Below are 12,915 nucleotides of genomic sequence, written 5' to 3' on the forward strand. Positions count from 1 at the left end.
TGTACACCGTCAACAAGCTTCTTGCCTCCCGGAGACGGGGACGGGGAGTACAATATCTAGTGGACTGGGAGGGTTACGGCCCTGAGCATCGTTAGTGGGTGCCCGAGCGTCATATTCTAGACAAGGACGTCATTGCCCAGTTTCATCGTGTCAATCCCAGCCAACCCTGTCGCCCGTCTGGTAGCCAGACATCGAGGGGGGGTTATGACATGTTCTGTGTGTATAGTTCCCTTTTCTCTGTCTTGTTTTCTGCAGTTTTCTGTGGCTCCTCCTTGCTGCCTGACCCACTTCCTGTGGTCCCTGGTGGAGGAGTTCACACCTGCATCCTATCAGTTCATTTAGTTGTTTGCCTATTTAAGTTCTCTTGGTTCATGTCTCTGTGTTGGAGCGTTTGTGAGGTTCTAGGTTTTCTTTGTCAGGTTATTCTGTAGTTTTTCCATTAAAAGTATCTGATTTATCCTTCTGCGTCCAAGCCTTCTCTGCATTTGGGTTCATGAACTCTAGCCGTAACAAGAAGAGGGAGCAAAGCAATGTGCGTCCGCACTGTAGCAAAGCAGGAAGTAAGATAAGTAAGTAATTTAGGCTCTTTTCATTTTTTTTTTGGCTGATAACTAATATTTTAGATGGCTATCAGCTTCAGCGTTGTTACCTTTCAATTTCAGAATCTCCAGCTGCCAAATTCCGCTTACAGCATTCACACTAGCATTATCACAGGTAATGCTATATAACTTTTTTTAGTTAGTTTAAAGGTTAATGTGTGTTTTTTAAATCCACTTTGCGCATGACCTGATTAGTCGACTAATTGGAAAAAATTATCGGTGATTAGTAGGGGTGTAACGGATCACAAAACTCACGGTTCGGATCGTGTCACGGTTCGGATCATTTTTCGGATCAGTAAAAAGTTAAGAAAAAAAAAAAAGACAATATGAATGCTAAATTAATTTTTGGAAACGCTTCAAATAATATATTCAATATGAATATAAAGTACTTCCCACACACAATATTTATATATGCAACATCAAAAATGTTGCTAATTGAGGCCTATTTATTAAAACAAAACATCTTTAAAGTTTGAACACAAACAAAATGTTAAAACATGTAGTTTCTGGCTATATTTGCACATCTTGCGACCAAATCTACAAAAACTGAGAGAAAAGAATGCTTAAAAATAGTGTTGAAAATACCAAATCTATCTGGAGTTCCCCTTAGAATACAAATATTCTGGTCCCACTCGCCTAGCGTTCAAATTAATTAATAAATAAAACAGTTAAAACATTATTTTGTTATCAATTGCTTTAATGAAACTAACTATGGGAACATTTAAATATTTAAAATAATAATAATTATCTGTAAAACGTGGCACTGTTGCGCCTGCATTTTTGATCTGTTTGGCTTGCCATAAAATCATGTCCATTATGGAGCGTCTTTCTCCTTTGCAGGACAGCTGCTGCTCTTAACTGGGAGATTCTTTGAATCCAGAAATATCTATCCATCCGCGTCATTCATTATGAAGTTGAGTAAAGGCGCAACTTCAGATTTGCATACCTTAACAGGTTTATTTTACTATTTTTTTTTCATAAACTTTATTGAACATTCTTTCAATTTACATATTTTACTATTATTAGATCACCTCATTAAAAAACATAAATGGCTCAATTTAACTAACAAACCGTATATTGATACACAATAAAACATTGATACACAATAAAACAACAAATTATTCTGGTTTGAAGCTCTATACAAAAGCTTCAGGCGAATATTTTAACAAAACCCTCAAATTCATCACTTCAACTCCAGAACTATAACTGGATGCCCCCAACCCCCTGTCCGTTTACGAGCACGCACAGTCTCTTCTCTCCTCTTTCACCCCCAGTGCGGCAATAGACAGACTGTCTCCTTTTTTCTTTTTTCATGGAGGTTCTCCTCTAAATCAGGTTTTAAACTCCTGATTTTAAAGCGTATCTTCTCTCCCTCAAACTCTGTGGGTCTGTCGGTCACAAACAGCTCACCTGTGGAAGTAAAATCCAATCGGACCGAACCATTTTCAATTAAGAGGAAGGGGGGTCTGAAGAATGATGTTTCCAAAAATATATAATTATTGCTACCTTGACATTAAAATCAAAATATTTGCGAATATATATTGGTTATTGGTTTACTGAAATTATTTTTCTGTTGTATCATTTTGTCATCATTCGGGGCCTCCGTGGACCCTCTCTCAGTCTGGGCTCCTAGAATCCGCCACCTTCCCCTCTTTCCCAGGAGATGGTGGTGGCCGACACCAAATTCTCTATTCAGGAAAAACCCTGGAAGCTCCTCCCACACGCGGCAGGAGATTCAGGAGAACAGACTTTAAGACAGCCATGAAGCTGTTACTTCAGCGCTGGTCAAAACAAAGAGAATTTACATGAATTTGACGGACAATTGATTTAAATTATGAGAGCCCGAGGTGTGTGCGCTCGCTGGGGGTGGGGGTTGGAGTGGTCTGGGGTACACACGTGTCCCGAACCGTGGCTTCTGATCCGTACGGACCACGGATTATCCGTGATCCGTTACACCCCTTGTGATTAGTGGACTATTAAAATAATCGTTTGTGGAAGCCCTGCTTGTCATAAAAATGATGGAAAACCCTCAAGTCCACCCAGACTGATCTGCTGATGACTTACCAGACTCTGTGGCCTCAGAGGCGCTGGACACAGCATCAGGGGACCTCTCCTCAATGGGGCTGACAGAGCTGAAGGACCCCAGTCCTCCCGGTCTCTCAGGTGGGGCCGGCTGGACAGTGGCTGTGGCCAGAGGGCTTCTGAAAGAGCTGAGGATGGACGGCTGCTCCACCACGATGCCCTTCTGCTCCTGCAAAGGAAAACATAAACAACAGCTGCCTGTCACCAACTGAAGTCGACACAGAGATATGATTGTCCCTAGGACATGAAAATGTCAGAAGATGAATCAAAGAAATCAAAGATTTTCAATAAAAGGGCTCCTTCACTTTAATACCTTTGTATCCATTTCTATCCTATGGAGGTGTGTTGAGATTATCTGTGGTAACCTAATCAAAAATGATTTACTGGCCAGGTTTGAATTTTTGAATCACAGGCTTTGAATGGGAGCAACCCAGCGGGACTGTTTGGGACATGGAGCCCGGAGTAAGGAACTAGAAGAGATTGCTGCTCCCAGGTGAACTTACATATTTGGCGTAGTCCTTCCATGTCTGCCACCACAGAGTGGAGATGAGGAACCAGTTCTGGCCCTGCTGCAGTCCATGTCTGCTCTCCCTCTCCAACCAACCCCTGAGATAACACAAATCCAACCCCCTCATGTTAACCACAACAAGTCATTGTAAAGAGGATGCACTTCATTCATCGTTTTATTTCACATCAGGGGCACAGTAACTCCTCTAGCTATGGAGCAGGAAACATGACACATGGAGATGATTTTAGCCGAAAGCTTACACCTCTACATTTTAAAGCGAATACAGAGAAATCCAACATCTACTTCAGTTTATGTGCTCCTCTAAAATTAGTTGACGGTGTCAGAAACCTCAATAGAATCGAACACAACTTAAATATGTACCTGATGATTTGCCCCTCCTCCTCTGGAGTAGCAGGCCTGAGCCCCAAAACTATGTGGCAGACCTGCAGCAGACCAAAAACACAGAACAGTGAAAGGGTAATCAGCATGCACCGCTGGTGTCTGCTGCAGCTTTGGATGTCGGTACACACACCTGGAAGAGCAGGTTCAAGAACTCATTGGCCAGGGCGCTCTTCACGCTCCAGATTTGGTAGTCCTCCAGAGTCAGGTGACCCTGCTAATGAGGGTTCCAACAACACAAAGGTCAGCACATGGCACAGGCTCAACACTTATCAGTGAAGGGTGCAAACTATCAAGTTCTAAAGGTATTACAAAACTCTTTGACAATATTTTACATAACAATACACAATAAGAAAAGCTTGATTCATCCCACAAGGGGGACACGTCTTTGCTATACCTGATATAAATATCCTAAAAGATGAGAAAATACTGACACGTTTTAATCTTCAAATCATGCATCTGCTTACTGTAAAATTGGCATTAAGTGCCTCAGCAGGAACAAGACAGCGCTTAGAGCCTAGACAATGTGGTGCAGGAGTCAGGAGGGGTCATTAATGATCCACGTCAGGTTCACCAGCATCCCTCTGTCTGCCACCTCCCAGTTAAGGAGGAGGCAGACCATCCATATTATTATTTTATAATCATTAATATAATCATGTTAAAATTATTTTTTTTTGCTAAAAGGAGAATAAGCTTTGTAGCATAAATTATACTTTGCCTATATTAAATTGTATAACTGAAGCTGAACTTCTCAGGTGACAGTGACAGTCTACCTGTGTGCAGACAACACCTGAGTTCAAATGCACAAAGAGGTGCAGATAAAAGGTGGGTGTACAGTCCAAGAGGGCCTTATGTCCACTCCCACTATAAAGACAAGCTGGAAGCAGACTGAAACCTTTTATGTACTGAAAACAATGAAAGGAAAATACAACAAGTATAGCAAATATGAGTCACATGTCAGTGAGTTAAAGACAAAAAATGATTCTTTTTCTTGGCTGTGTGGGCATACTGGTGCTGTAACAGAGCTGAAAGAGCAGTCACTTCTCACCTCAGTGGTGTTGTGCATCTTGAGGATCTCCTCAACTATGTCCGACACACTGCTGTTCAGCTCCTGGAAGCATAGAGGGAAACACCAAAAGCAGACATTCAGTCAGCACTGAGGGTGAAAATATGATCTTTGGGGTTAAAAATCAGAAAGTATTAAAGAATAAATCCAATTGTATGGTGAGATCCTTTTGATCATACAAAGTTTATCAATAACATGTTTGAATCAGATCAATGTCTGAGCTTTGGACATACAGAATGTTGGATCCTCTCAATCGAGCAAGAGCTACAGATCAGCAAGGAGCCGTTCCTCTGAGCTCTCCATGTACATAGATGATCTAAATCAGGGGTCTGCATCCTTCAACACTTAAAGAGCCTTTAGAGTCGCTTTCTCAACAACTACAACCCAATAGGAGCCATAAAGTCTTAAATCATGCTTTAGAAAAGTGAGATGCTGATTTGCACTAATATTTAATTGATTCTATTATGATAACTATGAATTAAATATTAAAATATAATAATGAAAAAGTAGTAATGTGTAGTGTGATGTCAGCAGTGATTTAAAGGGGAAAAACTGTTGATTTTACTTTTTGTGGTGCATCTCAGCCTGAAATTCATAAATCCAGTTAACTACTTTTTAAATTAGAGCTGGTTAATTGACACTGTATTTTTCTAACAATATGGTGCACTTAAAATCCTTGAGTTTGTTCAAAAATAAGAATTCTGGTTCTGTTTACTTTTTTTTAAACTACAGAGCCACAGTGGAGGGTTAAAAGAGACACATGTGGCTCTGGACCAGCAGGTTGCAGACCCCTGCTCTAACAGAAGGTCTGGATCAGAAGTTTTGAGGCCTCTTGGAAAAACTATAGAACATGTTTTTGTGTCTTTAGTAGACCAGTACTTTGATCTAGCCACCTTTAGAGGATTTGAATGACTTCCTTTTTCTTTAATAAGTTGTTTAATGTTTTAGGGTTTTTGAGAAGATAACTCCAAACAAACACCTTCAACTTGAGACACTGACTTGAGGAAACAGCAGTTCCTTCACACTCATGCAGTGATATTACCTGGGTAAGAACTCCTGGTTGTCTCTGGCGGGTTGGGTTTAGCAGCACAGCTGCCCCCATCAGTGTGTAAAAGTGTGTTTATTTGTTTGTGTGAGTGAACGTGCAGAAGTCAGTCAGCGTGAAAGCACTTTGAGAGTCATGTTCAGTTCATACTTGTACTGAAATACAGAAGACATACAGAAGATACTGCTCGACTGAAAAAAGAGCTTTTATGAAGCGTGGAGAATATTATGTATGGACTACTTTGACACTTTACAACACCTGGCTCATTGGAAGCTAAATGTATGTAATAAGCATTCCTAAAAACCATTCACAGTACAGTTATTTATACCCGGAATCTTTCACTGGGCTTCCAAGCATAAACTTAAAATTTTGGGAATTTATCTAAAATGTAAACTAGTCAAAAGCCACACTTGCTACTCTTTCAATCAAGTGTCATTGGCAGAAAAATATTTCCTCCCGGACAGTCCGGCATGTTTTATTGAGTTAGTTCTCTTCAGTGACCATGGTACAGCCAACAGGTTTACTCACGGGGAGAGTGTCCGTGCGATTGTCCTTCCACACCTCCAGCAGGGCCACCACCATCTCATGCAGTTCATCTCGAGATAGAACCCCATCTCGGTCCACATCAAACACCTTGAAGCAAACTGGCAGGAAAATAAGCAAATGTTATCAGGGGCTCCAGGGAAGATCTAGATGACAGAAAAGTTGAGGCTACACAGACTTTCAACACTTCCCAAAATAGCATTTGAACTTTAAGCTTGGATTTAAGAAAAAGGCTCTTCTGAAGCACAAGATTGATCATGTGAAGCTTCGGGGATTCATTCCTCTGCATCCATGCATTTCATCTTACATTTCTGCCTTTCAGCGATGGGCCCCCGACAGCAGGCAGAGAGTCCACAGGAGATCTCTTTAAAGTCGATGTGATTGTCCCGATTTTCATCAAAGGCATGAAACAAGCCTGCAAAACAAGGTAATGCAAACACGGTAAGCACAGAATCCGCCTCTGGAGCATTTCCACAACACTTAGAATAAAAGCAAGAGAATGCTAGAGATGAGTAAAGCAGGCTTTACCTTCGCTCAATGAGGCGTGGATTGGAGGAGAGACCAGCGGGACAAAGGTTTCCAAGTCAAAGCGGCCGGTTCTTGACTGAGCTTTCAGCAGCCAGTAACGCTTCTCCAAGTCTATAATGTCAGACTCCTCCACTGAAGGAGCACAAGAGAGGAGGAGTCAGAGACCTGGACTGTAGACAGGCTTACTGACATGCAGATGTTTCTGCATCTTTGTGTACCAAAGCTCAGTTTCACCTTTAACTAATTAAGAAGACATCAGACAAATCTGGCAGAATTTTGACATTTTGACAGATTCAAAAGATTTAATAAACTGTGACAGTTTTATCCAACATACCAACATGTAACTCCAATAAACTGTGAGAATGATATTAAAGAGACATAGTAAAATGGGCGAAAAGGCGGAACCTCAGAGATCGAGGGGTTTTACTTCCGGGTATGAAAAGAGTTCACAAAAATAACTCATACTTCATAAATAATGTGCTCTTTAGTGTGCCGAAGGTATAATATATAATATATTTATAATATATGGATATAGTTTACTCTTAAAGACTTAAGAAAAGCATGGTATAGGACAGAGGTGTGCAATCTGCGGTTACGGAGCCACATGTGGGTTTTTGGTTAAAATAAAATGTTTTTATTTTATTGAAAGAATAATGAAGTAACTGCAAAGGAAAAAGAAAGTAATTAGTAAAGTTAAAAAAGTAATTAACCTAAACTTTATACAACTTATTGACAAACAGTTGAATGACGGTATGAATCATCCAACGAGGATCCTAACAACAGTAGCTGTAATTCTGCATCAGTCCTTTGTAGTTTATCAACATCATACTGAGGCATTTAGACTTCGTTTGAGCTTCATTTATCATAGACAATCCATTTGTTGTCAGTAACCAGAATTAAAGCTAAATTAAGCTATAATTCACTGGATTATGAAAAAGATTTTCTATTTTTGAACAAATTCAAGGATTTCAAGTGTTCCTCATGGTTTAATATATGGTAGAGGTCTCTTTATTAGCTGTGATTTAGTTTTTGTTGGTTATACTTATGTATTTGTGGCTGAAATGCTCCAGAAACAGTAAAACAGTTTTTTTCATTGATGACTTTACACTTCCTACTGCATTCAATGTATTGACATGATCCTATGATGTAGGGTGTCTTTTATTTTGAAAGGAAGCAATTCAAAGCTCTGTCAAAAGTTATAAACCATTGCATATTTTTAAAAGCTATTTTCTCTTCATGTTTATGCTTTATTGATGCCAAAAAAAATCACAATAGTTTATTTAAATGTATCATGTCAGTAGTAAAAAGATAATTATAAATCCGTAACTTATTTTTCTTAAGTGTGATTTAAGATTTTGTGGCTCTTACTGGTTTGCAGTTGGGAAGAAATCAATCCAAATGGCTCTTTAAGAGCAGAAGGTTGCAGACCTCTGATCTAGACCCTTTAAATAACTTCAAGTACTGATGAAACAACTGACAAAAAAAACAATATTTTGGGGGAACTCCTGCAGCTGGTTGTCAGCACATCTGTTCATAAACCACCATCTTGTTCATCCAGTAAACCTTTCAGCCCATGACAGATAAATATGTTTAAAATACTGCACTAGGGTTCATGCTGGGGTCTAACCAGGATCTGGCAGATGTTGATTGGAAGTCATTTTAGGGAAGAACAAGACTTCTTCCCTGCTATAAACATGGTATTTTCCTCATTCAGTCAACAGTCATTTCCACCTGCAGTGATGTGGCTGTATGACTGTTTCCACAGTAGAACTACACATACCTGGCTCGTAAACACTTTGTGTGGTAGAAAGCGGGGTAAACAAAGCAGGATGGAGCAGTAAACTTTACGTGACTGCCATAGGCTTGACTTTTGACTCTTCTGGTGATGAAGTGATACAGATCAGACAAATATAGCAAGCTACATGATGCTCTGCCAGGTCAACGAGCCAGTCTCCCCTTACAACAAGGTAATCCACAGCTTAAGGTAATTGGATTCAGCAGCTAGTCAGCTTGCCACTGGTATGGATCCAATATACATGACAAGTGTCAAAACATAGACATGCAATCAAATGACGGGGCTTCCTGGCAGCTGTTGGACCGTTGCTTCCCATCAAAACAACCTGCTGGAAGTTTAATCTGACAAATGTGGCTCCTATTCACATGGAGTGAAAAAAAACACTGTCTGCTGGTAAGTTAAGCCCTGAGTGAGGCTCTGATTTCCTTTATTACAGGCTCTAATGTTGGAGGGGTCAGGCTGACCAACTTCACAGCACTTAGTGACTGATTTCCTTCAAGATCTAATAAGTTCAAATTTAAGACACAAAAAAGCACTTTCAAAATACGTGGAGACGACATGATAAAAGGACTGGGCTTCTTAATCCTGTCAACCCACTAGCAGAGCTTTTTCCCCAACAAGTCACGTCATAATTCAGACACATAGCTGCTTCGCTTCCCTAGCCTTTGCTGTGCTGAGATGTACCAGTCATTTAATCAGAGTCATGGAAGTGGACAGTTCAGATTTCTTCATTTCAAACTCAACTAGACATTGCAAACTTAAAAAAGATTCTTGAAATAGTCCTGAAACCAGTACAAGGTGCTCATTTATAACTCACTCATCTAGAACTCGCAACTCAAAATCTGTTCGTATCCAACAAGTTACAAGTGAACATCTGGAATTCCAACAAAAAAAAAAACACACACACACAAAATGTTTGTATTTGAGGGTACAACAGAAGGGAATGTATGACTGTAAAAATGGTAAAAAAAAAGACTTTAGTTTCATTCAATTCATTTGATCCTCTTTTTGTGTTGTTCTTAGACTTTAAATAGTGAGGTTATGTTTGATTGCTGCACTTTGACCCTTTGGCACACGTTTGAATGTTTTAATAAGATCTCATGTTACATCTCAAAACAAGTAAATTTCAAAACCAAGTTTGTAAACATTACCTGCTAAAAAAAGGACAAAAAATGAAACAAAAAAACAGAAATGTAAAAAAGTTTGCACTCCAAACTTGACAAGCTTCCCTCATCACATAAAAAAGGGTGAAAACCGTATGCATGTGGTCATAGTTTGATACTTACAGTTACAGATTCAAACACAACTGATCTAAGGTGGCAAACCAACACAGACAGTTCAGGACCCTGCAGTCTGATACCCACCTAGAGGTGCGACTCTCTCTGAGTGACAGCAGAGATACCATACCATTATCCAGGGAACATCCTTAGAGAGGCGCTGCCACAACCTCCATGTAGCAGCTCACACTCCCCACAACAACCATCCCTGAAAACAATCTCATCCTGCACTGAAGGCCGTCATCTCCAGGTTTTCTTCTGGGTCCGCACCAGTCAGAATTAGCATTCGACTTAAGCTACGAGTCGAGCTTGACTTCCTTAGTGAGTGGACAGAGTCATGAACCAGGACTGTGTCAGTCACTGTCTCCCACCTGCACACTCACATGCAAACGCACACAGTTAAGAGGATAAGCAGGGAGGAGGCAGATTAACAGCAGCATGCAGGTTCACGAGAGAAGGCATGCTTTTTCAAGCCCTCTGCCCTTAATTGGAAAATTAAAGCTTACCTATATTTATGCTGCCTGCAGCTTTATATAAACCATTTTTACTAGTCTTCAAAAATGTGATGGAGGCTGAGGATTATTTACTATAAGTGATGAACATGACAACGAACAAACCAACTTGACTGCCAGGATCTGGATGATCTTTACGCAGTCAGAAAGAAAGTGAAGGAGAGGCCCATCACACACTGAAAAAACAAATTTTTTGCATCAGTAATATATACTTAATTATTCCTCATAATATTTACATAATAATTCAAATATTATGCAAATACATAGAATTTTCTAGTAAAGAAGTTAAGTTTATATTCATAAATGCAGTAAAATTTAAGCAATAATTGTTAGTGCAAATTGTTACGAGGATTTTCTTAAGTAAATCTTATTAGTTTTTTTTTCAGTGCAACTGGAAACCCTGTAGGAGGGCTGGAGAAATTAGGTGCGTTACAGATCACAAAACTCACGGTTCGGATCATTTTTCGGATCAGTGAAAAGTTAAAAAAAAAAAAAAAAAAAAAAACAGCTGGAAAAATAACCAGATAAAAGCCTAAAAATACTCTTTTGAAAAGTTTCAAAAGATATATTTGATAGAACATTTATACAGTACCTCAAAGCATTAATATACTCTCATATATATAACATCAAAAAAATTGCTCATTGAGGCTTATTTATAAAAACAAAATATATTTGAACCATGTACCAAACTAAAACATGTTGTTTTTGATGATGTTTTCATGTCTTGAGACCAAATCTACAAAAACTAGGAGAGAAGAATGCCTGAAAATAGTTTTGAAATTACCAAATCTTTTCGCATTAACCCCAAAATGCAATTTTTTTCTCATGACATCCATCCCCTAACGTCCTAATTAAATCCTAAATAAAACAGTTCAAATTCAACTTAAATTATTTATTGGGAACTCACTGATTTATTGAAACTGCGGGAACAGTTCAATATTTAAAATAATAATTGTTATCAATAGAACAAGTCCAAGTGAGGTGCTGCACGGCCCTCTTTTGCCAGCGATTTTTGACAACGGTCAAGTGAGCCACTGTTTGTTCAGCCGTGGTCAAGCCAGCCGCGCTACAAAAAAGTCATGCGCCCATATTACACGGTTTATGGCAGAGCATGAAACCCGGTGGAAAACATTTCTGTTGATGTTTGATCTGCTCTAAGTGAAATGTCAAATAAAATAAAATCCCCTAACAAAACTACGTATACTATTGATGCAGATTTGTATTATTTATCAGTTATTTATTTGTCAATTTCTAATAAAGAAATATCGGAAGTTTTCAATCTTAAAGTTGAATAAAATAATCTTACTGGATAATTCCAGGCATAGGACACTGTATGCTTGTTCTACAGTTCACCCTCTACCACCTCAAAAAGACTTGTGTACTTTCACTGTATAGTTTTTGAAAAAATAGTACCTTAACTTTGCATTTTTGACAAGAAATAAGTCGAAACTGTCAAAACTGTCATCTTTGAATTTAAATAAAAATAAAAAGATTTATCTGCGCTTTTCAGGACACTCAAAGCGCTTACATTGTATATCCATTATTCATTCACACCTCATTCATACTTGGTGACGGTAAGCTACTATTGTAGCCACAGCTGCCCTGGGGCAGGCTGACAGAGGCGTGGCTGCCAGTACGCGCCTACGGCCCCTCTGACCATCACCGGGACATTCATACACATTCACACACCAGTGGAGCCACACTGGAGGCAAGTAGGGTTAAGTGTCTTACCCAAGGACACAACAACATTTTGGCTGGCGGGAGCCGGAATCGAACCGCCTATCCTTCGATCATCTACTCTTTGTTCTCTCTCATTCTCTTCATTCATCAAGTCTTCAAAGTATTCTTTCCATCTTTCCATTACACCACTGACACCTGTCACCACATTACCATTCCTATCCTTGATCACCCTAACCTGCTGCATGTCCTTCCCATCTCGATCTCTCTGCCTTGCTAGTCTGTACAGGTCAGTCTCTCCCTCCTTACTACCCAACCTAGCGTACAAGTCATCATAAGCTCTTTGTTTGGCCTTTGACACCTCTACTTTCACCTTACGCTGCATCTCCCTGTACTCCTGTCTACTCTCCTCAGTCCTCTCAGTGTCCCACTTCTTCTTAGCTAGTCTCTTACTCCGTATACACTCCTGCACCTCCTCATTCCACCACCAAGTCTCCTTATCAACTCTCTTTCCTGATGACACACCAAGTACACTCCTACCTGTCTCCCTGATCACATTAGCTGCATCCTGAAAGCAGAAACATCTGGGTTTGTGTGGTTTAGTGATTTTGTGAATCTTCAGACCTCTTAGATTCTGCAGTGTTCTCTTTACTTTGAGATCTTGTAGTGCAGAGGTCACCAGGTCTCTTGTAAAATAGCACAAGTCACTTGTGAGCTGCGTCTAAAATTCAATTTTATTCTGTTGCTATTTTTTTTAATTATGGCCCGCAGCAGCAGTCTACTGACTGCAAGGACCATATTGTTTTTGCTTTAACTTTCTGCGCCTTTGAGCCAAAATTACACCCCCGCCACATGAACGAAAAGTACCTCAAAATTTTATCACA

The 12,915-nt window shown here is 39.7% G+C and overlaps 1 protein-coding gene across 1 annotated transcript in view; it reads right to left on the reverse strand.

Moving 5' to 3' along the window:
• Window positions 1-2,663: 2,663 nt before the first annotated feature.
• The window catches only part of LOC118599126 (ubiquitin carboxyl-terminal hydrolase 32-like), a gene marked incomplete at its 3' end in the record, with an annotated part of 63,962 nt that continues 53,710 nt past the window's right edge, over window positions 2,664-12,915 (reverse strand). Inside the window, 8 exon segments of the mRNA XM_036213468.1 lie at window positions 2,664-2,850; window positions 3,185-3,287; window positions 3,571-3,632; window positions 3,722-3,805; window positions 4,637-4,699; window positions 6,228-6,343; window positions 6,550-6,657; window positions 6,771-6,902. Of these exon segments, the coding sequence (XP_036069361.1) occupies window positions 2,664-2,850; window positions 3,185-3,287; window positions 3,571-3,632; window positions 3,722-3,805; window positions 4,637-4,699; window positions 6,228-6,343; window positions 6,550-6,657; window positions 6,771-6,902 (855 nt within the window).

This window comes from Oryzias melastigma, linkage group LG9, assembly GCF_002922805.2.
Source record: "Oryzias melastigma strain HK-1 linkage group LG9, ASM292280v2, whole genome shotgun sequence".
Classification (NCBI taxonomy): domain Eukaryota; kingdom Metazoa; phylum Chordata; class Actinopteri; order Beloniformes; family Adrianichthyidae; genus Oryzias; species Oryzias melastigma.